The following is a 26,832-nucleotide window of genomic DNA, read 5'->3' as shown; positions in this document are numbered from 1 at the left end:
GTATGCCCTCCCTTCATTCATTCATTCATCCATTCATGCATTCATGCGTGCATTCATTCAGCAGACATCGAGGGCTGCTCTGTGCCAGGCACAAAACAGGTGAAGGGGTGGAGACACCCAACTAACCAAACCACGTCAGATGCTGGGACATAAAGGACGTGCCCAACCAGTCCAGGGACACAGGGACGACTCTCCAAGAGGCTGGCATCTGGTCTCTTCACCTGAGGAGTAAAGCTTGGACCACCACGTGCAGGAGGCAGAAGAGTTCTCCAGGCACCGGACAGGAGTGCTGGGGTCAGAGGCACATGGAGGCCTCAGGATCTACAGGGGGCTGAGCGGGGCCGGAGGGCTTATGGAGCAAGGAAGCTGGGGCCTCAGTGGTGCTTCCCCAGAGGGCAGTGGGAGAGTTTCAGGAGGTCAGTACTGAGGGTTTGGGGGTGCTGAAGACGGGGTCTGGGCCCGAGAAAAGGGACACCTTCGCTGGGCACGGTGGCTCACACCTGTAATCCCAGCACTTTGGGAGGCCAAAGCGGGAGGATCACCTGAGGTCAGGTGTTTGAGACCAGCCTGGCCCATATGGCAAAACCCCAACTCTACTAACAAACAAACAAACAAAAATTACCCAGAAATCGCTTGAACCCGGGAGGCGGAGGTTGCAGTGAGCTGAGATCGCGCCGCTGCACTCCAGCCTGGGTGACAGAGTGAGACGCTGTCTAAAAAAAAAATAAAGAAAAGGGACACCTTTAAGAGACACTTAAAAAGTGAAATATGCCTGATGTGATGGCTCATGCCTGTAATCCTAACATTGTGGGTGGTCGAGGCGGGCCGATCACTTGAGTCCAGAAGTTTGAGACCAGCCTGGGCAACATAGGAAGACCCCCGTGCCTACAAAAAATACAAAAATTAGCCAGGAGTGATGGTGGCATGTGCCTGTGGTCCCAGCTACTCGGGAGGCTGAGGCGGGTCGCTTGAGCCCAGGAGTTCCAGGCAGCAGTGAGCCATGATCGTGCCACTGCACTCCAGCCTGAGCGACAGAGCAAGACCTTGTCTCTTAAAAGAAAAAAGAAAAATGAAATTGACTCCAGGTGGTAGGCTTGTGGGTGAGACAGTGATGGAAGCCTGAGGAAGGAATCAGGGACGAAGCTTCAGTGCCCCCTAAATCTCTGCTCGCCCTTGTCAGGACCCCATCCTCTAAGACCTTGGCATCTGCCCCCCTGCCCCGGCACTGACCCCAGGGACAGTCTGGGAGTGTCTGCCCAGCTCTATCTCCCCAGCCTGGGGACTCCTGGGAGCTGGGCCAGGGCTGTATCGTCTGTGTGGTTCAGCTTCACCCGGCACAGGGTGGGGCTGTGTGTGGCACCAGGAGAGATGCCCCATTCCTGCCCATCCCCCTGTTCCAGCCCCCATACAGATGACTGCTGGCCAGTTCTGACAGATGTCTGCCCTGCCATCCTCCTCCAAGGCGAGCTATGATTTGCTTTCTCTCATACCCCACAACCTACCCCTGGGGCTGCCCCTGCAGCCTCTACAGAAACCACTGACCCCGGGCAACCTTGGCCCCAGGGGAGCGGGGAGGACGCAGGTGCAGCGTGGGGTGGGGCAGGGGCGGGGCCTCCGAACCCACCGCGTTCCAGCCTCTCCGCTGCCACCCAGGTGCTCCTGAGCCGAGTAACGCGAGCGGTGGTCGCGGGGAAGGGAAGAGGAGCCCCGGGAGACGGCAGCAGGATGGGCGGGCGGCCCTCGAGCCCTCTGGATAAGCAACAGCGGCAGCACCTAAGGGGTGAGTATCCTGAGTGTGGACAGGATGGGAGGGAGCTCCAGCCATCGAGTCTACAGGCTCCATGAAGCAGATGGTGCTGGGGGTCAGACCTAGGGCTGTCAAACACACAGGATGCCCTCTTTTTTTTATTTTTTTAGACAGTGTCTTGTTCTGTTGCCCAGCTGGAGTGCAGTGGTGTGATCTCTGCTCACTGCAACCTCCGCCGCCTGGGTTCAAGCAATTCCACTGCGATTTTTTTTTTCAATAGTGGCTTAAGATAAGGATTTTTTTTTTTAAATCAAACTGCAGGTGTGGAGGCAGGCAGGCTAGTAAAAGTTAGACACCTAAAGTCCTCTGTCTCATGGCTCTGCCATGTGTAGATTCCTATGCCCAAGGTGACCTCATGGCACAGAATGGCTGCTCGAGCTCCAGCCATTGGGTCCACATTCAGGGCAGCAGACTGGAAGTATGTTTTATTTACAGTCAAATGTATACACCTTAGGGCAACAGCTCAAAGAGGTAGTCACCCATGTGACTACTTCCTAAATAGATCAGAATACAGGACACTTCCATCACCCACAGAAAGTTCCCTTATGTGCTTTGGAGCTTTAAAAGCTTTTGAAAAGCTCCTCAGGTAAAGCGTATGCAGAAACTTTTGGGTGTGATGGATCCACTCATTATCTTGATTGTGGTGAGGGTTTCACAGATGTGTGATTGCGTCAAATCTCAGCAAACCATAAGCTTTACGTGATACATGAGCTATAAGTGAAAGTGTGGCTCACACCTGTATTCCCAGTGCTTTGGGAGTCCGAGGTGGGAGGATCGCTTGAGGCCAGGAGTTTGAGACCAGCCTGGACATCATAGCAAGACCTTGTCTCCACAAAAAATTTAAAAAATTAGCTGGGCCTGGTGGGGTGTGCATGTGATCCCAGCTACTGAAGTGGGGCCGAGGGAGGATCACTTGAACCCAGGACGTGAAGGCTGCAGTGAGATTGCACCACTACACTCCAGCCTTGGGGACAGAGACCCTGTCTCAGAAAGAAAGAAAGAGAGAGAAAGAAGGAGGGAGGGAGGGAGGAAGGAAAGGAAGGAAAAAGACAAGCAGATCACTAGAGCCCAGGAGTTCAAGCCCAGCCTAAGCAACATGGTGAAACCTCATCTCTACTGAAAATAGAAAAATTAGCCAAGCGTGGTGGCGGGCGCCTGTAGTTCTGTAGTCCCAGCGACTTGGGAGGCTGAGATGGGAGGATCACCTGAGCCCGGGAAGTGGAGGCTGCAGTAAGCTGTGATTGCACCGCTGCACTCTAGCCTGGGCCACAGAGCAAAACCCTGTGTCAAAAAGAAGAAGGGGAAGGGGCAGGGGGAGGGACAGGGGGAGGGGGAGGAGAAGGGGAGGGGGAGGGGGAGGGGAGGGGAGAGGGAAGGGGAGGGGCTTCCTCCCAGCCACGTTAATGGAAACAGGCGCAGAGGGTGAAGGGTGAATGGAATTTGGTGACGACTGTTGGGCAGCTCTGGATAACTATAGGAGCCCCAGGTGGCTTCCCTGTCTGTTTCGCCCTCCCCAAGCAGGTCTTTTGGGCGGATTCAATTCGCTGGGCTCACTGTCCCCTTGTCCCTGCAGATCAGATGGACACCCTGCTGAGGAACTTCCTGCCCTGCTACCGCGGGCAGCTGGCAGCATCAGTCCTTCGGCAGATCTCCCGAGAGCTGGGCCCCCAGGAGCCGGCTGGAAGTCAGTTGCTACGAAGCAAAGTGAGTTTTGTGGGGGCGGAGGACCTTTGGTGGGGGGGGTCCTGGAGGAGCCCTCCCTAAGCCAAGCTTCCAACCTCAGACCTTTGCCAATGCCATAGGGTGACTTTAAATATTCACTGTTTGAATAAACATTCACTGAGCGGCCAGGCGAGGTGGCTAACGTCTGTAATCCCAGCACTTTGGGAGGTCGAGGCAGGCAGATCACCAGATGTCAGGCATTCAAGACCAGCCTGACCAACGTGGTGAAACCTCGCCTCTGCTAAAAATACAAAAGGAAAAAACAATTAGCTGGGCGTGGTGGCGCGTGCGCCTGTAATCCCAGCTACTTGGAAGTCTGAGGCAGAAGAATTGTTTGAACCTGGGAGGTGGAGGTTGCAGTGAGCCGAGATCGCGCCACTGCACTCCAGCCTGGGCGACAGAGCAAAACTCCATTTTAAAAACAAACAAAAAAACCCACCAACAAATAAAACCATTCATTGCACATGTAATTCTTACCACATCATGGGCTGGGCATGAGGACACGCAGCCTTTGTCCAGTGACAAGGACAGATCCTGCTCTAACCTCTGGGGTTCACAATCTGATGAGACGTAGAAGACTTCAAACAAGCCAGCATATCCTGATGTGAAATGGAATAACTTTTTTTTTTTTGACAGTCTCGCTGTTTTGTCAGGCTGGAGTGCAGTGGCATGATCCCAGCTCACTGCAACCTCCGCCTCCTGGGTTCAAGCAATTCTCTTGCCTCAGCTTCCCGAGTAGCTGGGACTACAGGTGCACACCACCATGTCCAGCTAATTTTTGTATTTTTTAGTAGAGACGGGGTTTCACCATGTTGGCCAGGATGATCTCAATCTCTTGACTTCATGATCCACCTGCCTCAGCCTCCCAAAGTGCTGGGATTACAGGCGTGAGCCACTGCGCCTGGCAACTTTTTTTTTTTTTTGAAATGGAGTTTCCCTCTGTTGCCCAGGCTGGAGTGCAATGGGGTGATCTCGGCTCACTGTAACCTCCGCTTCCTGGGTTCAAGCCATTCTTGTGCCTCAGCCTCCAAGTAGCTGGGACCATAGGCACCCGCCACCATGCCTGACTAATTTTTGTATTTTTAATAGAGACGGGGTTTCACCATGTTGGCCGGGATGGTCTCAAACTCTTAACCTCAAGTGATCCCCCACCTTGGCCTCCCAAATTGCTGGGATGACAGGCATGAGCCACTGCGTCTGGCCTCCAGAGGTCTCTGGAACCATGAAGTTGCATGCCCCATACAACTCACTCTTCACCCACTTAGGAGATGGGTCTTTGACTGATGAGGAAACTGAGGCACAGACAGGCAAAATGGCCTGCCCAAGATTACACTGCAGAGGTGTGATTTGAATCTGGGATCCATGCTTATTACTAATGCAGGGGGCTCCGGGAGCTGTGGACACAGAGGCTTTTTCCGCCTGGGACTCTCTCTGACCAGCCTGGGGCATCACAGGACCTGAGCGTCACCCCAGGATACAGCAGGAGCTGTCTGGGTGGTGGGACACAGGGACATCAGCCCACAGCCCCTGACACCCGCTGATCCCTCTGCTTACAGAAGCTGCCCCGAGTCCGTGAGCACCGAGGACCCCTGACCCAGCTTCGGGGCCACCCACCCCGGTGGCAGCCGATCTTCTGTGTTCTGCGTGGGGACGGCCGCCTGGAGTGGTTCAGCCACAAGGAGGTAAATGAGTGTCACGTGGCCTTTCTGCTTCTGGGTCCCTCCTTCCCACGCCCCTCAGCCTCAGTTTATGGAGTCCATCTCTCAGCATAGCCCCACCTCTATCAATCACCCACAATGAGTCTTGGGCCTCTATATGCTCGGTCTGTTTTAGGTCATCTCGTCCCATCCCCTGCTGTGCTGGATGGGTAAACTGAGGCCCAAGTCAGCATCAGAGCTGTGGTTTAAACCACTTGAGGCCTTTGCAAGTCAGACCTCTGACCCCTCTGCTTTCTCGCTGGGGAGCTTGGGGCGATCACTACCTTTCTGAAACTCAGTTTCCACCTCTGTGAAATGGGATGATAGCGTCTCACCCATGTAGGGCTTTGAGGGTTCATCAAGCGGGTCCTCAGACAGCACATGGGACCAGCCTGGCACACGGGGAGCCAGGGGGTGCTAGGACTTCAGGGACTGAGGGAGGAAGAGAGGGAAAGGGAAAAGGAGGGAGAGAGAGGGCAGGAACAGGAGGAAGGAAGGGAAGGAGGGAAGAAGAGAGGAAGTTATGGGTGTGGAGGGAGGATGGATGGAGGGAGAGGGGGAAAAAAGAGAGGGAGGGCTGGACCCAGTGGCTCACACCTGTCATCCCAGCCCTTTGGGAGGCTGAGGCAGGTAGATCCCTGCAGTCCAGGAGTTCAAGACCAGTGTGGCCAACATGGTGAAACCCCGTCTGTACTAAAAATACAAAAACTAGGGCCGGGTGTGGTGGCTTATGCCTGTAATCCCAGCACTTTGTGAGGCCGAGGCGGGTGGTTCACCTGAGGTCGGGAGTTCAAGACCAGCCTGGCCAACATGGAGAAACCCCATCTCTACTAAAAATACAAAAATTAGCCAGGCATGGTGGTGCACGCCTGTAATCCTAGCTACTTGGGAGACTGAGGTGGAAGAATCACTTGAACCCAGGAGGCAGAGGTTGCAGTGAGCTGAGATCGAGCCGTTGCACTCCAGCCTGGGTGACAGAGCGAGACTCCGTCTTAAAATAAATAAATAAATAAATAAATAAATAAAATAAAATACAAAAAATAACCAGGTATGGTGGCACACACCTGTACTCCCAGCTACTCAGGAGGCTGAGGCAGGAGAATCGCTTGAACCAGGGAGGTGGAGGTTTCAGTGAGCTGAGATCGAGCCATTGCACTCCAGCCTGGGCAACAGAGCCAGGCTCTGTCTCAAAACAAAAACAAAAGACAGACAGAGGAAGGGAGGAAAGCGGGGGTGGGAGGGGCAGAGGATTTTCCAGCTCATCTGCAATCTTCCCTTGATAGGGCGGTTGGCACACAGAAGCCACAGTTCGGACCTGTCCCAAGTTGGTTCTGGGTGCCTTTTGTAGGAATATGAAAACGGGAACCGCCCCCTTGGCTCCACAGCCCTGACGGGATACACGCTCCTGACTTCCCAGCGTGAATATCTCCACCTTTTGGATGTTCTCTGCCCGGCCTCCTTGGGTAAGGGTCCCGGGTCTCCCAGGAGCAGGTTTCTCCACCCCCAGCATTGTTGCCATGTGGGGTCAGATCATTCTCTGCGGTGGGGGCGTCCCGTGCACAGCAGGGCGTTAAGCAGTATCCCCGGCTTCCACCACTTGGAAGGCCAAGGCGGGCAGATCACTTGAGGTCAGGAGTTCAAGACCAGCCTGACCAACATGGTGAAATCCCATCTCTACTAAAAATACAAAATGTAGCTGGGTGTAGTGGTATGTGCCTGTAATCCCAGTATTTTGGGAAGCGGAGGCGGATGGATCACCTGAGTTCAGGAGGTGACCTCATGAGGCCCCCACCGTGGGTACGACAACCACAGATGTCTCCAGCATTGCCAGGTGAGCATCCTTCCTCTGGAAAACAAACAAACACCCACTCTTGCCAGAGTGAGACGAAGAGTTAGGTTGTAGAACCAGCATCAAAATAGCAAAGGATAAAAACAGTAAAACCTGGGATGCGTGCCGTGGCTCATGCCTGTAGTCCCAGCTACTTGGGAGGCTGAGGTGGGAGGATCGCTTGAGCCTGGGAGGTGGAGGTTGCAGTGAGCCGAGATCGCCCCATCACACTCCAGACTGGGCTACAGAGTGAAACTCCATCTCCAAAAACAACAACAACAACAAAAACCCACAATAGGCCAGGTGCGGTGGCTCACACGTGTAATCCCAGCACTTTGGGGGGCCGAGGAGGGTGGATCAGTTGAGGTCAGGAGTTCGAACCAGCCTGGCCAACGTGGTGAAACCCCGTCTCTACTAAAAATACAAAAATTAACTGGGTGTGGTGGCATGTGCCGGTAATCACACCACTTTGAGAGGCTGAGGTGGGTGGATAACTTAAGGTGAGGAGTTCGAGACCAGCCTGGCCAACAGTGAAACCCCGTCTCTACTAAAAATTCAAAAATCAGCCGGGTGTAGTGGCATGACCCTGTAGGGCAGGAAAATCACAGCTCAGAGACATGAAAACGTGTGCCCTACTCATAGAGCTAGAAAGTAGTTTGGACAGGCTGGGCACAGTCGCTCACACCTGTAATCCCTGCACTTTGGGAAGTCAAGGTGGGCAGATCAAGAGGCCAGGAGATCGAGACCATCCTGGCTAACATGGTGAAACCCTGTCTCCACTAAAAAAAATACAAAAATTAGCCGGGCGTGGTGGCAGGTGCCTGTAATTCTAGCTACTCAGGAGGCTGAGGCAGGAGAATAGCTTGAACCCAGGGGTCAGAGGTTGCAGTGAGCTGAGATCGTGCCACTGCACTCCAGCCCGGTGAAACAGTGAGACTCCATCTCAAAGAAGAAAAAAAAAAGAAAAGAAAAAGAAAGAAAGAAAATGAAAGTGGTTTGGGGTTTGGTCAGGTTGGAACCCCGACCTGGCTAACTCCAAAGCCCCACATCAAGCCGGTCTCATATAACATCCCATCTTGGATGGATTGGTGGTGGCTGCCAGGAGGACTGTATTGAGGAAGCTGAGGCTGGAAAACAATGCTGGGATGGATTGGTGATGTCTGCCTTGGGCATGCAAAGGAAGAAGGTGACTTTACCTCCCCACAAACTGTGCCCTGCCCAGTACTGCTGGAATGAGGAAGGTGGCAAGTATCACGGTGTGGCTCATGTTTATTGAGCAACTGCCCATTTCAGGGACTACTGTATGCATTTCAGGGGTATTTTCTCCTAGTGAACGAGCGTTTAGAAGATGCGACCTCCTCTGTTTGTTTTCAGGAGACCATACTCAGCAAGAGCCCGACTCCCTCTTGGAAGTGCCTGTGAGGTTCCCCCTATTCCTCCAGCACCCCTTCCGCCGGCACCTCTGCTTCTCTGCAGCCACCAGGGAGGCACAGCATGCCTGGAGGCTGGCGCTGCAGGGTGGCATCCGGCTTCGGGGCACAGGTGGGTCTCAGGAAGGGTCTGGTAGTTGTGAGGCTAATGGTCTGGGGTCACACGGCTCAGCCTCTGTTGGCTTGGGACCGCTCCAGGCCTCACTTTTCTTACCCAGAAAATGGGTTGTTAGACTGGGCATGGTGGCTCACGCTTGTAATCCCAACACTTTGGGAGGCCGAGATGGGCAGATCACCTGAGGTCAAGAGTTCGAGACCAGCCTGGCCAACATGGTGAAACCCCATCTCTACTAAAAATACAAAAATTAGCTGGGCTTGGTGATGGGCGCCTGTAATCCCAGCTACTCGGGAGGCTGAGGCAGGAGAATCGCTTCAACCCAGGAGGCAGAGGTTGCAGTGAGCCGAGATCACCCCATTGCACTCCAGCCTGAGCAACAAGAGTGAAACTCCGTGTCAAAAAACAAAACAAAACAAAAACAAACAAACAAACAAAAAAACGGAGAGAAAATGGGTTGTTGGGGGAGTGAGAAGGGACATCAGGCTGTTGTAAGTGACTAGGGCTGTGATAGAGACACGCAGGATTCTCTGGAAGCTCAGTCTGGGGGAAGGGAATTAGAGCAGGCTTCCCAGATGAGGGGAAGCTGGGGTCTGAAAAGGATGAGGGGCCAGCCAGGTGAAAAAGGGGGAATATGTCAGGAGCAGTGGCTCACGCCTGTAATCCCAACTTGATGCCAAGAGTTCAAGACCAGCCTGGACAACATGGTGAAACTCCATCTGTACAAAAAATACAAAACTTAGCTGGGCGTGGTGGCCTGTGCTTGTGGTCTCAGCTACTCAGGAGGCTGAGGTGGGAGGATCGTTTGAGCCCAGGACTTGGAGGCTGCAGCCAGCTATGATCATGTCACCATACTTCAGCCTGAGCAATGGAGAGACCCCTATCTAGGAAAAAAAGAGAGAGAGAAAGAAAGGAAAAAAGAAAGAAAGAGGAAGGAAGGAAGAAAGGGAGGAAGGAAGAAAGGGATGAAGGAAGAAAGGAAAGAAGGAAAAAGAAAGAAAAAAAGACGCCGGACGTGGTGGCTCATGCCTGTAATCTCAGCACTTTGGGAAGACAAGGCAGGTGGATCACGAGGTCAGGAGTTCAGGGCCAGCCTGGGCAAACATGGTGAAACCCAGTCTTTACTAAAAATACAAAAACTTAGTTGGGCATGGTGGCAGATGCCTGTAATCCTAGCTACGCAGGAAGCTGAGGCAGGGGAATCACTTGAACCCAGGAGGCGGAGGTTGCAGTGAGCGGAGATCAGGCCATTGCACTCCAGCCGGGGCCACAGTGCGAGATTCCGTCTCAAAAAATAAAAATAAAAAAAAAAAAGGGAAGGAAAGATAAGGAAGGAAAAGAGGGAGAGAGGGAAGGAGGAAGGGAGGGAAAGAGAGAAAGCAAAAAAGTAGAGGACCAGCAGGACTGACACACACAGTTGGGCAGGTTGTTAACTGCACAAACGACGCAACTGGAGGAGCAGCTAGTGTCTGCGGTATGTATGGTCTGAACTGCTGGTCACAGGACTGTGGCTGCCAGTAGAGGGTTCCTTCTAAGTTGAATAAAGGTGCCTTAAGGGCTGGTGATGACCCTGAGGGAATGTGTTCTCTGTGGCGGGCACTGCCTGTGCAAAGTTCCAGAGATGAGTGAGACTTGGGTGTTGGGGACCTGGCCAGGAGGAGGGCTTCCTCCCCGGGCCATAGGGAACCAGGCAGGCACTGAGCTATGAGCAGGCACTGAGGCCCAGCCCCTCTCAGTCCTGCAGCGAAGCCAGGCCCCTGCTGCCCGGGCCTTCCTGGACGCCGTCCGACTCTACCGGCAGCACCAAGGCCACTTTGGCGACGACGACGTTACCCTAGGTTCAGATGCCGAGGTCAGTGCCCCGCGAGGCCGCCACCGGGACCCCCAGGACCCCTTCCGACCGGCCGCGGCGCTCACGGCCCCCTCTCCTGCAGGTGCTGACCGCGGTGCTGATGCGGGAGCAACTTCCCGCGCTGCGAGCCCAGACCCTTCCTGGCCTGCAGGGGGCCGGCCGCGCCCGCGCCTGGACCTGGACCGAGGTTTGCACGGATCCGGACCCAGGCACAGGGGGCGGGATCCGGGCGCTCGGGTTCCTTCCCACGACTGTTGCCTAAATTCTCTCCTGGTCTCTCTGACCCCCATCCCCGACCCGCGTCTCGTCTCTCTCCCGCGCTCCTGTCCCGCATGGGGTCCCCTCGACCGGTCTGGGCAGCTTCTGGACGCCGTTTACGCAGCTGTCCTGGCCGGGGCCTCCGCCGGGCTCCGCGCCTTCCAGCCCGAAAAGGACGAGCTGCTTGCGTCGCTGGAGAAGACGATCCGCCCGGACGTGGACCAGCTGCTGCGGCTGCGGGCGCGCGTGGCTGGGCGGATGCGGAGTGAGACTCAGGGGCGGGGTCTGGGCTGGGAGGGGCGAGGCAATGCTGGGGACAGATGGGCGTGACCTAAGTGAGGAATGGGCATGGCCTTGTGTGAATAAGGGGCGTGGTCGGGGAGGGGCGGGGCCAAGCCTAGAATGTGGAAGGGAACGGGGGAAGGGCGGGGCCTAAGCTAGAAAGTGGCGGGCGTGGTTTTGTGGGCGTGGCACTAGGGCGGGGCCTAGAGTCTGCCCCAAAGATCCAAGGTCCTGAGAGGGCTGTGCTGGATACGGCAAGGGCGGAGCCTCAGCGGGGGATAGGCGTGGCCTTGAGGCCGAGGCTGGAGGGGTTGAGGCCCGGAGCTGGGCCACAGTGGGTTGGGCCGGCCTGGAAAGTGGAAGAGCCGGGGACGGGTGGGAGTAAAGGCTGATACTTGGGCAGGGGTGGGCCAAGGTGGCTCCTACAAAGACTCGGGAATCCCGACTCGGCCCGCCCCTCCGAGACTCAGTTTTCTCATCACTACAGTGAGGTAGAAGAGGGTGCTCAGCGTCCCTGCTCGGGTCCCCCTCGCCCTGTTGAACTAGGGCCCCTGCCCATCCCCATCTGCGAGGCACCTTGCGGAGGGGACTCCAGGCCAGTGTCTTCCACTCCCAGCGGATATCAAGGGACCGCTCGAGTCGTGCCTGCGCCGGCATGTGGACCCGCAGCTGCCCCGTGTCGCTCAGACCCTGCTGGACGCCGTGGAAGCCTTGCTCGAGGTGGTGCGGACCCTCCTGGCTCAAGGCATGGACCGACTGTCCGGCCACCTGCGCCAGAGCCCCTCGAGCACGCGGTTGCGTAGGGAGGTGAGCTCCCGTGGGTAGGGGTTCAGCGGGCCAGCGGGTGATGTGTTGAGTCTTTCCTGTTGAAAACCTCTGAATTTGTTTTAGGCTGCTTTTTACTTATTGTGGACCCATCACCATGCTATAGTCACTGGAGCACAGTTTTTGCTTTGTTTTGTTTGTTTTGGGGACAGGGTCTCGTTCTGTCACCCCGGCTGGAGTTCAGTGGCACAATCTTAGCTCACTGCAGCCACAACCTCCCAGGCTCAATTGATCCTCCTACCTTAGCCTCCCGAGTAGCTGGAAATACAGGCGCACATCACCATGCCCAGCTATTTTTTAAATTTTTTTGTAGAGACGGGGTCTTGCTTTGTTGCCCAGGCTGGTCTCAAACTCCTGGGCTTAAGCGATCTGCCTGCCTTGGCCTCCCAAAGCGCTGGGATTACAGGTGTGTCACTGCAGTGGCCACGAAGTACAGTTTTAAAACGTGAGGGAAAAGTAGTTGGATGAGAAGAGTGGCATTTTAGCAAAATCATTCTGAGATCACCCCCCAAACTCCTCCTCCCATTCCCCTGCAGGGAACAACCCATGCGGTCTCGTGAGCCAGAGAATTCTGCTCAAAGCAGGTCAACTCAGTGCATCTGATATTCAAGCAGCACCTAAAATCCATCCATCCATGCATACGTACATACATACGTGCATACATAAAGCAGCACCTACTATGTGCCAGGCAACCTTCAACTCATTCTTCACCTTCTACTTCCTAATCACCTTCTCCAGGAGCTGTCCCTGGTCCCCCTCTATGTCTTGTGGTAACCTGTGCTTCTCTTATCACAGCCTCACTTTCATACCACTGGGGGAGATTTCTATACTCTGTCGCCCCCAATTTGTAAGCAAAGGCTGGCTTAGAGTATTCCATTTCTGCAACCCCAGGGCCCAGCACAGAGAGGACATGAGGTGGCCATAGATCCAGGTCCAACTGAGTGCACTCATTTCCTTTCAATTGTGCCAGCACCTCATGTTATAGTTTTTCAGGTTTTATCATTTTATACCCATGACACCATGCCTCACCTCTCCTTTCATTTTATTTTATTTTTTGGCACAGAGTCTGTCTCCCAGGCTGATGTGCAGTGGTGTGATCTTGGCTCACTGCAACCCCTACCTCCTGGGTTCAAGCGATTCTCCTGCCTCAGCCTCCCAAGTAGCTGGGAGTACAGGTGCACGCCACCACACCTGGCTAATTTTTGTATTTTTAGTAGAGACGGGGTTTCTCCATGTTGGCCAGGCTGGTATCAAACTCCTGACCTCAAGTGATCTGCCTGCCTCAGCCTCCCAAAGTGCTGGGATTACAGGTGTGAGCCACCACGCCCGGCCCACCGCTACTTTATTTTGAGTTTCTTTGGTGACAACTGAGGCGGGATGTGTTTTCATTTGGGTTTCTCTGTTGGTGAATTGGCTGTGGGGTCCTTGGCCCTTTGCAATCAGCTGACAGAACCACCCCCCCCACACACAAACTGCTTCCGGGAACACAGGTTTACTCATTTGGGGAGATGCCGTGGGACTTGGCGCTGATGCAGACATGCTACCGTGAGACCGAGCGGAGCCGGGGGCGCTTGGGGCAGCTGGCAGCACCGTTTGGCTTCCTGGGGATGCAGAGCCTCGTGTTTGCGGCCCAGGATCTTGCACAGCAGGTGAGGGTGAGCAGGAGCCTGGGAGGAGGCCGGCCTGCGAAGAACACCTCCACTAAGTGTGTCCTGGAGAGATCACGATAATTGAGACAGACTCAGCGGGGCTTCCAGTCTCATGGGGACATGAGCCTGTTTCCAGGCGGCGCCACACCTGCTGGACAGAGCTGGGGCAGAATGTACAAGGAGCGCCAAGGACATTCCTGATCCATCTCCGGGGTTGATGGGACTTTTGGGAGGAGGGGACTTCCAACATGGGGCAGCAGTGGGAGGAATGAGGCTGGCACAAGTCCCGAGTGAACGGTGTTGAGAGCACTTGTCTGCATTTGGGGAACGTGGAGCAATTTTTTAGAAATGGGGAAGATAGGCTGGCAAGATGGACGGGCAGATCGTTGAGTGCCTTGAGTATGGGGCTAAGGGGTGGGCTCTTTCCTGAGGGCAATGGGGAGCCAGAGCAGGTGCGTGAGCAGGGAGAGGGCGTGGCTGGAAGTTCTGCCTGCCACAGGGAGCACAGGCTGTTGGGGGCAGGAATAGGGGAGGAAGAGAGGAGGCCTGCACCAGGATTGCGGATGTCAGTGGGGAGAAGTGAGAATCGTTTTGAAGTTGTCTACGGCCATACCACCCTGAACGCGCCCGATCTCGTCAGAATTGTTTTGAAGTCTGAGATGGGACCTACTGATGGACTTGGTGACAGAGGAAGAGAGTGAGATGATCCAGTTCCATCTGGCACAGTTGTTCAGTTTGTGCACTGCACAAGAGCGCTCAGTGGAGGAGGCTGAACTCTAGCTGGCTCTCTGCTCCCCATTCTGGGCACCCTGGCACCATCCCCCAGAGGGAGGGGGCTTTCTGCCAGTTTCCACATAGTTCCCCACAGACTGGACAATTCCCAGGTCCTGAGAGGAGGGGAATGGTGTTTCCTGGGACAAAGAGGAGGAGGTTGGGGAGAGGTGGCTGGTTGGGGCAGGCTGGATGCTGAGAAAGGGTCAGCTGGGCAGGCGGGGGCCCAGGAGGCTGGATCACAGATTCTGGGGTCATCATAGCATCTTCTCCCACAGCTCATGGCTGACGCCGTGGCCACCTTCCTGCAGCTGGCCGACCAGTGTCTGACCACGGCCCTCAACTGTGACCAGGCTGCCCAGAGGCTGGAGAGAGTTAGGGGGCGTGTGCTGAAGGTGTGGTCTGCGGGTATGGGGTGGCACCGGGTGGCAGTGGGGCCTGGGTGCTCAGATGGTCACTAGATGCACCGTTGGGTGTGTTGTGCAGAAATTCGAATCGGACAGCGGGCTGGCGCAGAGGAGGTTCATCCGAAGCTGGGGTCTCTGCATCTTTTTACCTTTTGTGCTGAGACAGCTCGAGCCAAACTGCAGGAAGGTGAGTTAATGGGAAGCATGCAGGTGGTCTGAGCATTGCCACACATCCACGTAAAGCAGGCAAGAATGTTCTTTGAGCATTAGAGACTTCTGGCCAGGAGCAGTGGCTCACGCCTGTAATCCCAGCACTCTGGGAGGCCAAAGCAGGTGGATTGCTTGAGGCCAGGAGATCAGTCTGAACAACATAGTGAAACCCCATCTCTATAAAAGTACAGAAGTTGGCCAGACATGGTGGTTCACTCCTGTAATCCCAGCATTTTGGGAGGCAGAGGCCAAGGCAGACCCTGAGGTCGAGAGTTCAAGATCAGCCTAATGAACATGGAGGAACCCCGTCTCTACTAAAAATATAAAATTAGCCAGGCATGGTGGCGCATGCCTGTAATCCCAGCTACTCGGGAGGCTGAGGCAGGAGAATCGCTTGAACCTAGGAGGCAGAGGTTGCATTGAGCTGAGATCACGTCATTGCACTCCAGCCTGGGTGACAAGATAAAAACTCCGTTTCAAAAAAAAAAAAAAAAAAACAAAGAACAGAAGTTAGCCAGGCGTGGTGGCATGTGCCTGTGGTCCCAGCTACTCCGGAGGCCAAGAGGTGGGAGGACCAATTGAGCCCAGTCAGTCGAGGCTCCAGTGAGCTAGGATCACACCACTGCACTCCAGCCTGGGCAACAGAGCAAGGCCCTATCTCAAAAAAAGGGGCTTCTGTGCCCTGAACCCCGGAGCTGGGTCAGGTGGCTTTTCTGGGCTTTCACAATGCCATCTGCTTTGCCTGTGATGGGGCTCATTACCCTGTGTCTGCTGAGACAGAGCTGGGATGGGTGTCATACATCACATTTCACCAGGTGACATGGGCACCAGAGGAAGGGGAGGCGGATGATGGAGAGTTTGGGTAAGGGTTGGGTAAGGGGTTATCAGGAGTCAGGAAGGATCTCCCTGTGAAATGAAGGCACGGGTCATGTCCCGGGGAGGGCATTCCAGGCAGAGGGCAAAGCACGTGCAAAGGCCCTGAGGCCCGACCATGCCTGGCGTGTTGAAGGAACAGTGACGAGGTGGGTGCGGCTGGGACTTAATGAGTGGGAGAGTTCGAAGGAGGTCGGGGGAGTCCTAGGTGCCTGGGCACACAGGGCTCAGGGGCACCAGGCGGGTGTCTGACATGGGTACAAACGGAATCCTCCAGAGGAAGTGGCTGGGGGTCGGGGGAGTCCCAGCTGAGACACAATACTCCCTGTGAGGTGTGACTTGCTGTGTCTAATTAATCTCATGAATCCTTTCCACAACGGTAGAGAATAGGGGTCACTGAGTCCATTTTAAAGATAAGGAAACTGAGGCCCAGTGGGGTGGCGCATGCCTGTCATCCCAGCACTTTGGGATAGTGAGACCCCATCTCTACAAAAAATACAAGAATTAGCCGGATGCGGGGTGCATGCCTGTAGTCCCAGCTACTTGGAAGGCTGAGGTGAGAGGATCGCTTGAGCCTGGGAGGTTGACGCTGCAGTAAGCCATGACTGTGCCACTGCACTCCAGCCTGGGTGACAGAGTGAGACTTGTTTATTTTTATATTTATTTATTTATTTTTGAGATGGAGTCTTGCTCTGTCACCCAGGCTGGAGTGCAGTGGTGCGATCTCAGCTCACTGCAACCTCTGCCTCCCGGGTTCAAGCAATTATCTCCCTCAGCCTCCCAAGTAGCTGAGATTACAGGTGCCTGCCACCATGCCCAGCGAATTTTTTTTTTTTTTTGAGACGGAATTTCGCTCTTGTTACCCAGGCTGGAGATCTCGGCTCACTGCAACCTCTGCCTCCTGGGTTCAGGCAATTCTCCTGCCTCAGCCTCCTGAGTAGCTGGGATTACAGGCACGCGCCACCATGCCCAGCTAATTTTTTGTATTTTTAGTAGAGACGGGGTTCCACCATCCTGGCCAGGCTGGTCTTGAACTCCTGACCTCCTGACCTACCCGCCTCAACCTCCCAAAGTGTTGAGATTACAGGCATGAGCCATTGTGCCCGGCCAAGACCTGTTTATTTTATTTTATTTTGTTTTTTTAATTTTAAAAAATATATAAACAGCTCCTCCAAAGCAGAATATTTATTTATTTATTTATTTATTTTGAGATGGAGTCTCGCTCTGTTACCAGGGTGGAGTGCAGTGGTGTGATCTCAGCTCTTGACCTCATGATCCACCCGCCTTGGTGTCCCAAAATGCTGGGATTACAGGCATGAGCCACCACGCCCGTCCCATGTTTATTTTTAAATTAAAAAAAAAAACTTAAAGAAATAAAGATAAGGAAACTGAGGCCAAACGCCCCCTCCCCCACAGCTAATCAAGCCCAAGGCTAGGGCAGAAACCCACGACGCAGGCCTCTAGAGTCCCTCCCTTCCAGCTGAGCCCCTAACCTGCCATGGTTCCAGGAGCTGCCTGAGTTTGAGGGGGATGTCCTTGCCGTGGGCAGCCAGGCTCTGACCACCGAGGGCATCTATGAGGACGTCATCCGCGGGTGCTTGCTGCAGAGGATTGACCGAGGTGAGTCCCACCCTGCCACGGCTCAGGGGAGCCTAGCCTGGCAGCCACTGGCTGTATGTACCGAGTCCCACCAGGGCCCCATAACCTCTCACTCTCTGTGAACACTTGCCATCCGACCTCAAGTCAGGACTTGGCCAGAGTGGGTCCAGGGTGGAGGTGCTCAGAGGGTCAGGGATGGAAACTCTCTGAACGAAGGGCCTTTGGATTGGGGCTGTGAGGGATGTATAGGAGTTCTCAGGATGAGGAGGAGGCAGAGTTCAAAAACTATCGATAGAGGTTGGGCGTGGTGGCTCACCCCTGTAATCCCACCACTTTGGGAGGCTGAGGCGGGCAGATCACTTGAGGTCAGGAGTTCGAGACCAGCCTGACCAACATGGTGAAACCCTGTCTCTACTAAAAATATAAAAACTTAGCCGGGTGTGGTGGTGCACACCTGTAGTCTCAGCTACTCAGGAGGCTGAAGCAGGAGAATTGCTTGACCCTGGGAGGCAGAGGTTACAGTGAGCCAAAGTCATGCCACTGTACTGCAGCCTGGGTGACAGAGTGAGACTCCATCTTTATTTATTTATTATTTTTTTTGAGAGAGTGTCTCACTCTGTTGCCCAGGCTGGAGTGCAGTGGCACAGTCTTGGCTCACTGCAACCTCCGCCTCCTGGGTTCAAGCAATTCTCCTGCCTCAGCCTCCCAAAGTAGCTGGGGCTACAGGCATGCGCCACCATGCCCAGCTAATTTTTGTATTTTTAGTAGAGACAGGGTTTCACCATGTTGGCCAAGCTGGTCTTGAACTCCTGACGTCCGGTGATCTGCCTGCCTCAGCCTCCCAAAGTGCGGGGAGTGGGTCCATCCTAAATTGATTTGTCATTTCTGCCCAGAGCAGTGTGTTGAGAGGTGAAACTGGTGGTGTCCAGGCTTGGTGAAGGGTGCAGGGATTGGCTAGCAATGTCTGCCATGGATGTGGGCTTGAAGAGAGGCTTTATGTGAGCCACCTGTTCAGGATTCCTACCTGAGACATTTGTAGTCTCTCTGGGAAAATGCAGGGTACCCACTGAATTTCTGAAAGAAAGAAAAAAAGAAAATGCAGGGAAGCCCCTTGGTGCCTGGGCTTCCCCAGGTATGTCCAAGAGTTCATCTCATTTCAGAATTGAAAAAGGCCCTTGGTGCCAGTGATGTATCCTGCACGCTGGATGGCTGCTTGGAGGTCCCATGGGAACAGGAGGAAGCAGGTGGGGAACTTCACAGGCTTCTGGAACATGCCAAAGTGATTGCTGGGGGTGGGGAGGTGGGGGCCTGCATGGGGTGTACAGGATTGTCGTGTGTGGGTTCATGGATGGCACAGAATGTACCTTGCCTCCTTACCCAGCCAGGCTGGCCAAGCTCATGAACAAGCACAGTGGGAAGCTGTGGAGTGTATCTGAGCCACAGAGGGACCCTCTAAGGCAGGCCTCTGACATGCATGCGAGCTCAGCCCTCAGGAGATGAAATTGTGGTGAATGTGTGTCCCATCTCTGTTTTTTTAAATTTTTTTAAAGGAGTCTAGCTCTGTCGCCCAGGCTGGAATGCAGTGGTATGATCTCAGCTCGCTGCAACCTCCACCTCCCAGGTTCAAGTGATTCTCCTGCCTCAGCCTCCCAAGTAGCTGAGACTACAGGCGTGTACCACCACACCTGGCTAATTTATGTATTTTTAGTAGAGACGGGGTTTCACCATGTTGGCCAGGCTGGTCTCGAACTTCTGACCTCAGGTGATCTGACTGCCTCGGCCTCCCAAAGTGCTGGGATTACAGATGTGAGCCGCGATGTCCAGCCTTTGTATTTCATCTCTAATGCCGGGACTTAGGGGACATCTCCCAATGGCTGCTTCCTGTTATCAACTTAGAAAGGGAGATTGTAGTGATGGGGGCCTTAGGTTTACCACCAGCAAGAGCTTGCAAGATGGGCATAATTTGGGGGATAATTTTTTATGCAGCAGTAGCTAACTAATACACTTCCCAGCTGATCTGGGACAGAGAAACTGATCAATATTTACACTAACTTGAATAAATAAACAGTCCTAGAAAGACTTCTAAAGGCAGGCACAGTGGCTCATGCCTGCAATCCCAGCACTCTGGGAGGCCAAGGCGGGTAGACTGCTTGAGCCCAGGAGTTTGGGACCAGCCTGGACAACATAGCAAGACCCCATCTCTACAAAAAGTTTAAAAATTAGTTGGGTGTGGTGGAACGCACCTGTAGTCTCAGCTACTCAGGAGGCTAAGGCATGAGGATTACTTAAGCCCAGGAGATGGAGGCTACATTGAGCTCAGATTGGACCACTGCACTCCAGCCTGGGCCACATTGAGAGACCCTGTCTCAAAAAAACAAACTAACAAATACAAACTTCTGAGTGTCAGAATATTTGAGGATTTGCAATCGGATGTGAAGGATTGTGGATGGGCCCCTGAATCTCTTTCACCAGAACCACACCAATTGGCATTTGGTTTCTCGTCTTTCATACTAACAGCCAGTGCCACAGGGAATTATCTTGTATATGCCTTTTTTGCAAATGCAGGTTCCCGTGGGCAGATCCCACAATATGAAACCTCCGAATTTAAAGTAGGTGTGTTTGTCATTTCAACAGAAGGCTGTCCACCAGGTAGCCTTACCTGCTGCCCCTCACCTTTGTTCGGGAGGTTTAGGAGCTGCTTTTAGCTCCTTCTCTGAGAACCTTCTTTCCTCTCTTTCACCCTTTTATATTTTGGCTGCTTATACATTGCTTTTTTTTTTTTTTTTTTTTTTGAAATGGAGTCTCTGTCACCTAGTCTGGAGTGCAGTGGCAGGATCTTGCCTCACTGTAACCTCCACCTCCCAGGTTCAAGCGATTCTCCTGCCTCAGCCTCTCGAGTAGCTGGGATTACAGGCGTGCACTACCACACCCAGCTAATTTTTGTATTTTTAGTAGAGACGGGGTTTCACCATGTTGGTCAGTAACCATGTTGGTCTCTAACTCCTGACTTCAGGTGATCCACCTGCCTCGGCCTCCCAAAGTGCTAGGATTACAGGCACGAGCCACTGTGCCTGGCCTATGGTTTTTTTTTTTTTTTTTGAGATGGAATTTCACTGTTGTCCCCCGGGCTGGAGTGCAATGGCGCGATCTCAGCTCAATTCAACGTCCACCTGTTGGGTTCAAGCGATCTCCTGCCTCCTGAGCAGCTGGGATTACAGTCGCCCACCACCACACCCAGCTAATTTTTGTATTTTTAGTAGAGACAAGGTTTTACCATGTTGGCCAGGCTGGTCTCAAACTCCTGACCTCAGGTGATCTGCCCGTCTCGGCCTCCCAAAGTGCTGGGATTACAGGCGTGAGCCACATGCCCGGCCAACATTTCTATTAACTCTGATTTTTTTTTTTTTTTTTCCTGAGATGGAGTCTTGCTCTGTCCCCCAGGCTGTAGTGCAGTGGCACGATCTTGGCTCACGGCATCCTCTACCGCCTGGGTTTAAGTGATTCCCCTGCCTCAGCCTCCTGAGTAGCTGGGACTACAGGCAGGTGCCACCATACCCAGCTAATTTTTTTTTATTTTAGTAGAGACGATGTTTCACCACTTTGGCCAGGATGATATCCATCTCCTGACCCGTGAATCGCCTGCCTTGGCTTCCCAAAATGCTGGGATTACGGGCATGAGCCACTGTGCCTGGCCTATTAGCTCTGATTTTTTAAGCACTTATTACATACCAGATGTCCGACATGTCTGACTTTTTGATGTCTGTTTGATATTTTTCATTATACAGACGAGGAAACTGAGGCTGAGCGAGAAGGAGCGGCCTGTCCCAGGCAGCCGGGCTCTGGCGCCCAGATCCAGCCACTCGGCCCACCACCTTCCCGAGAAACACTCCAGAGCTGAATCTTCACCCGAATCTATCTTGTTTCTATTGGATAAATGTCTACAAGTGGAATTTTTGGGCCAAAATGGATGTGCCATCTTCAGGCTTTTGTACCCACTGCCCCTCCAGAAAACTGCCATTTTATACTCCGAGCAGCAGCATTTGTGTATTTTTTTTCCAAGTCTTTTCTTCTTTTTTGAGGCGGAGTCTTGCTCTGTCGCCCAGGCTAGAGTGCAGTGGCATGATCTCGGCTCACTGTAACCTCTGCCTCCCAGGTTCAAGTGATTCTCCTGCCTCAGCCTCCTGAATAACTGGGATTACAGGCACCTGCTGCCATGCGCAGTTAATTTTTGTATTTTGAGTAGAGACAGGGTTTCACCATGTTGGCCAGGCTGGTCTCAAACTCCTGTCCTCAAGTGATCTGCCCGCCTCGGCCTCCCAAAGTCCTGGGATTACAGGCAAGAGCCACCGAGCCCAACCCATTTTTTTTCTAATAATAGAGAGAGGGTCTCGCTATGTTGCCCAGGCTGGAGTTGAACTCCTGAACTCAAGCAATGCTTCTGCCTTGGCCTCCCAAAGTGCTAGGATTATAGGAGAGATCCACCCTGTCCAGCTTCCAAATCCTTTCTCAACACAAGGACTTTTCTTTCTTTTTTTTTTTTTTGAGACGGAGTTTCGCTCTTGTTACCCAGGCTGGAGTGCAATGGCACGATCTCGGCTCACCGCAACCTCCGCCTCCTGGGTTCAGGCAATTCTCCTGCCTCAGCCTCCTGAGTAGCTGGGACTACAGGCACGCGTCACCATGCCCTGCTAATTTTTGTATTTTTAGTAGAGACAGGGTTTCACCTTGTTGACCAGGATGGTCTTGATCTCTTGACCTCATGATCCACCCGCCTCGGCCTCCCAAAGTGCTGGGATTATAGGCGTGAGCCATTACGCCCGGCCGGACTTTTCATAAAAAGAAAAAACTATGCCAATTAGACACACACAGAAATATCATTCTTTTATTTTGAATTTGACTAAATTGAACTTACAAATAAGTTTATTATGACTGGGCGCAGTGGCCGATGCCTGTAATCCCAGCATTTTGAGAGGCTGAGGCGGGCAGATCACTTGAGCTCAGGAGTTCAAGACCAGCCTGGCTAACATAGTGAGACCCTGTCTCTACAAACAAATACAAATTAATAGCTGGGAGTGGTGGCTCATGCCTGTAATCCCGGCACATTGGGAGGCTGAGACAGTTGGATTGCTTGAGGACAGGAGTTTGAGACCAGCCTGGGCAACATGGCGAAACCCCATCTCTACTAAAAAAAAAAAAAAAAAACAAAAACCTGAGATGGTAGATTTACCTATTTACCTGAGCCTGGGAAGTCAAGGCTGCAGTGAGTGGTGATTGTACCACTGTACTCCAGCCCAGGCCATGGGGGTGAGACCCTGGCTCAAAAAACATGATCCAAATATATTGATGAGCCATTTGCATGTTTGTAGTTTTGGTTTTTTATGAATTGCCTGTCCATAGCTTTATTCTACTTTTCAGGGTTGTTTATATTTTTCTTATTGATATCTAATCACTTTTTTAATCTGAAGGATATGAAGGCTTCGTAATACACGTTACAGATTTTTTTTTCTCGGCTTGCTGTGAGCCGTTTGGGCTTGTTTCCTAGCTGTAAATCTTAACTTGGTATCAAGTTTCCCGGCTGGGAGAGCAGCTTTTCCCGACCTCCCGCTGCTTGCCAGAAAAGTCATCTGCTAAGTAGATATTGGCAGCCTCTCCACTCTCACGAACTCTGCAGCTGCTTCCGGAGTGGGTTCCACAGGGATTCCCCTGTGTTCTTGGTTCAGCTTACAGAGGGACTGTCACACTCCATGGAGACAGTTTCCTCCCATTCTATCCGGAGTTTTCAGCCTCCCCTGAGACAATGAGATATTCCTGACCTTTCCAGCTATTTCCCTACAACCCGACCTTCCGAAATACATTTGCACATACGTTTGCACTTCAGAGTCTCCTTCAGCTGTCTTCCTTTTACCCGGGACGGGGTGGGACGGGATGTAGATGTTAATTCTGGAACAATTGCAGCCGAAAGAATTTGTCATCTTGCCCTTTTGAGAACACCATTGTTTGCCCTGGGGTCTTTTTCTTAATATGAAAAGATCTTTCCTCATCAAGTCCACAGAGTGTAAATTTGTTTTTAACTTTTTTTTTTTTTTTAAGATGGCGTCTCGCTCAGTCGCCCAGGCTGGAGTGTAGTGGTACGATCTTGGCTCACTGCGATCTCCACCTCTTGGGTTTAAGAGATTCTCCTGCCTCCGCTTTCCGGGTAGCTGGGACTACAGGCGGGCGCCACCACACCCAGCTGATTTTTGTATTATTAGTAGAGATGGTTTTCACCATTTTGGCCGGACTGACTCGAACTCCCAAATACAAAATCAGCTGGGTGTGGTGGCAGGCGCCCATAATCCCAGCTACTCCGGAGGCTGAGGCAAGAGAATCGCTTGAACCCGAGAGGCAGAAGTCTGATATCTCAGCAGTGGTCTGAGATCTCGCCATTGCACTCCAGCCTGGGCAACAGAGTGAGACTCCATTTCAAAAAAAAAAAAAGAAAGAAAGAAAGAAAAAAAAAAAATTAAGTTTTAGCCGGGGATGATGGCTCACTGGTAATCTCAGCACTTTGGGAGGTGGAGGTGGGAGGATTACTTGAGCCCAGGAATTTGAGAACAGCCTGGGCAACATAGTGAGACTCCATCTTTACAAAAAATTTAAAAATTAGCTGGACGTGATGGAGTGAACTTGTAGTCGCAGCAACTTGGGAGACTGAGGCAGGAGGATCAGTTGAGCCCGGGAGGTTGAGGCTGCAGTGAGCCATGATCATGATCATGCCACTGCACTCTAGCCTGAGCCACCAAGCAAGACCCTCTCTGTGAAAACAAGAAAAAAAAAATGTTCAGATGTATTTTTTTTTTGAGACGGAATTTCACTCTTGTTGCCCAGGCTGGAATGCAGTGGCACGATCTCAGCTCGCTGCAACCTCCGCCTCCAGGGCTCAAGCGATTCTCCTGTCTCAGCCTCCCGAGTAGCTGGGATTACAGGCGCGCACCATCGCGCTCAGCTGTTTTTTGTATTTTTAGTAGAGACGGGGTTTCACCATGTTGACCAGGCTGGTCTCGAACTCCTGACCTCAGGTGATCCACCGCCTCGGCCTCCCAAAGTGCTGGGATTACAGGCGTGAGGTCCAGAACCAGGATGCCAAACCCACGTTGAAGCAGAGGAAACTGAGACTCAGGTTTCTAGGGTCCCAAACCATGTCCTAAGTAGCCAAGCCCGCCTGGTGGCACAGCCCGGGTTTTATACTTGGGGAAGTTGGGGCGCATCAGGTTGAGGTCCGGGTGGTAGGAAGCGACTGGAGGAAGCGCGGGTTCCTAACCCTAAACCTAGCCCTAACTTCCTTTCCGAGCTCTCCCTCTCCGAGCGCTCTGTACCTTTAAGGATGATGCGGAGGCGGGGCGTCCTGGGTGGGGCTTCAGGTGACGTCACTCCAGGCTTTGACTCTCTGAGAGCGTCTGGAGGCGGGGCCTGGACTTCACACCAGGCGCGCTCCTCCCCTTTAAGGCGCGCGGCCGGGCAGGGCCCTGAAGACTTTTTTTTTTTTTTACCGTGCTGCCAGCGTCCTCCGGCACAAAAAGGACTTAAAGGAGACGCGTGGCGCGATGGCGGCGGTCCCACGCGCGGGACGGCGGCGCGGGAGGCCGCTCCCGGCGCTGCTGCTTCTGCTGCTGGCGCCACTGCCGCCGGGAGGCCCGCCGGGCGCCGACGCCTACTTTCCCGAGGAGCGCTGGAGCCCGGAGTCGCCCCTGCAGGCGCCGCGCGTGCTGATCGCGCTGTTGGCGCGAAACGCGGCCCACGCGCTGCACACCACGCTGGGCGCACTCGAGCGGCTGCGGCACCCGCGGGAGCGCACAGCGCTATGGTGAGCCGAGCCCGCCGTCCCCATCGGGCGGGTCCCCGCGAGCTCTCTGCTTGCTGTCCCCTTATGGGTGGGTCCACGCGAGCCCCTGCTGGTTGTCCCCTTAGGGAAGGGTCTACGCGTTCCCTGCCCGCTGTCCCCTTCGGGGCGGGTCTGAGATGCTTCCTGTTCGCCACCCCCATCGGGACGGTTCTACGCATGCCCCTGGCCGCTGCCCCAATCGGGAAGGGTCCACGTGTGCCCCTGCCTGCTGCCCCCATCGGGGCTGACCCACGCGTGTCCCCTGCCTGCTGTACTCCCATGAGGTGGGCCAGACACAGCTCTCCCCACGTTAAGACAAGGGGGACCGAGTTCCTCCTGCTGGCTCCTTTAGGGTGGGCTGGGGACCCTCCTGCCTGCTGGACCCTATTAGGCCAGATCTGGCCCCGCTGACTGGGGCTCGTTCCAGCTCCCTCTGGGACACGTACACCTCCAAAGAACGGAGCCCAGAGCCCTCACTGGGGCGTTTCCAGGGGCCACATCTAACAGCCTTTCCGTGCCTGCTGCTGTTCTTAAAGCTTGAACTCAGCTGGGCTCCAGGCCCCAATCAGACCCCTGCCCTGGGACCGGCGGTGTGTGGGGTCCGGGGCCGTCTGGTCCTGGAAGTGGATGCTTTCTTGGGAGGGAATGGGGCAGAGCTCTGAGGAAGTCTCTGACTGGTGACTTCTCACTCCCCACCTCAGTTTCCTGAAATGGAAAATGGTCTGGGCGCAGTGGCTCACGCACTAATCCTAGCCATTTGGTAGGCCAAGGTGGGCAGGTCACTTGAGCTCAGGAGTTCGGCGCCAGCCTTGCCAACATGGCAAAACCCCATCTCTAGAAAAAATTAGCCAGGTGCGGTGGCCTGTGCCTTGTGGTCCCAGCTATTTGGAAGGCTGAGGCAGGAGAATCGCATGAGCCCAAGAGTTCAAGGCTGCAGTGAACTATGATTGCACCACTGCACTCCAGCCTGGGCTACAGAGTGAGACCCTGCCTCTAAAAAAAGAAAAGAAAAGAAAATGAGTGCATTAATATAATTCTCGCTTTGGGTTTGTCTCTGAAGATTAACCAGTAATGGATGTGAAGCTGGTGTGTCTGACATGGGCTTGGTGCTGAGTGATTTTTTTATTATTATTATTATTATTAGTGTCATTGCTGGTGTTACTGTCAGTTTATTGGGTAGAATTAGCTCTTGGCACTATGAACTAAACTCCCATATGCCCCTTTTCCTTCCACCCGATTCCCCAGTCTGGATAATCCAAATACACAATTGGTACTTAACCAACGTTTGTTGAGTGAATGAATGACTGTAGCCCACTGAGGGGGGTGTGGTTCAGGGGAAAGGACAAAGGAAGGCAGGGGAGGGGGTTTATGAGATATACTGTTTTTTTTTGAGACGGAGTCTTACTCTGTTGCCCAGGCTGGAGTGCAATGGCACAATCTTGAACCTCCCAGGTTCAAGTGATTCTCCCACCTCAGCCTCCCAAGTAGCTGGGATTACAGGCATGCACCACCAAGCCTGGCTAATTTTGTGTTTTTAGTAGAGACGGAGTTTCTCCATGTTTGTCAGGCTGGTCTCGAACTCCCAACCTTAGGTGATCTGCCCACCTTGGCCTCCCAAAGTGCTGGGATTACAGGCGTGAGCCACC

At 53.5% G+C, this 26,832-nt stretch overlaps 2 protein-coding genes across 2 annotated transcripts in view; both read left to right on the top strand.

Moving 5' to 3' along the window:
• Positions 1 to 1,665: 1,665 nt before the first annotated feature.
• NIBAN3 (niban apoptosis regulator 3) lies at positions 1,666 to 21,995 on the top strand. The gene is made up of 15 exons (XM_064381657.1): positions 1,666 to 1,780; positions 3,381 to 3,511; positions 5,086 to 5,211; positions 6,575 to 6,689; positions 8,429 to 8,596; positions 10,336 to 10,451; positions 10,534 to 10,638; positions 10,812 to 10,974; positions 11,608 to 11,798; positions 13,307 to 13,465; positions 14,515 to 14,631; positions 14,723 to 14,830; positions 17,235 to 17,346; positions 18,486 to 18,569; positions 21,111 to 21,995. The coding sequence occupies exons 1-15, from the start codon at positions 1,726 to 1,728 to the stop codon at positions 21,221 to 21,223; spliced, it is 1,863 nt and encodes a 620-aa protein (XP_064237727.1). The 5' UTR covers positions 1,666 to 1,725; the 3' UTR covers positions 21,224 to 21,995.
• A 2,913-nt stretch (positions 21,996 to 24,908) lies between these two features.
• Positions 24,909 to 26,832, top strand: part of COLGALT1 (collagen beta(1-O)galactosyltransferase 1) — a 28,270-nt gene continuing 26,346 nt past the window's right edge. The window contains exon 1 of the mRNA XM_021669180.2: positions 24,909 to 25,168. Within this exon, the coding sequence (XP_021524855.2) occupies positions 24,909 to 25,168 (260 nt within the window). The remainder of the gene's footprint in view (positions 25,169 to 26,832) is intronic.

The sequence above is a fragment of the Aotus nancymaae genome, unplaced genomic scaffold (genome assembly GCF_030222135.1).
Source record: "Aotus nancymaae isolate 86718 unplaced genomic scaffold, 86718_ANA_hifiasm-v0.15.2.pri h1tg000028l, whole genome shotgun sequence".
Lineage (NCBI taxonomy): Eukaryota > Metazoa > Chordata > Mammalia > Primates > Aotidae > Aotus > Aotus nancymaae.
The sequence above is the reverse complement of the archived record's forward strand: the minus strand, read 5'-3'. Positions and strand labels throughout refer to the sequence as shown.

Excerpts from the sequence above, each read along its gene's own strand:
- NIBAN3 (XM_064381657.1), top strand. The coding sequence starts at position 1,726 with ATGGGCGGGCGGCCCTCGAGCCCTCTGGATAAGCAACAGCGGCAGCAC. Across the intron at positions 10,639-10,811 it reads GCGCCTGGACCTGGACCGAG|CTTCTGGACGCCGTTTACGC; the intron begins GTTTGCACGGAT and ends CGGTCTGGGCAG. Across the intron at positions 14,632-14,722 it reads TTAGGGGGCGTGTGCTGAAG|AAATTCGAATCGGACAGCGG; the intron begins GTGTGGTCTGCG and ends TGTGTTGTGCAG.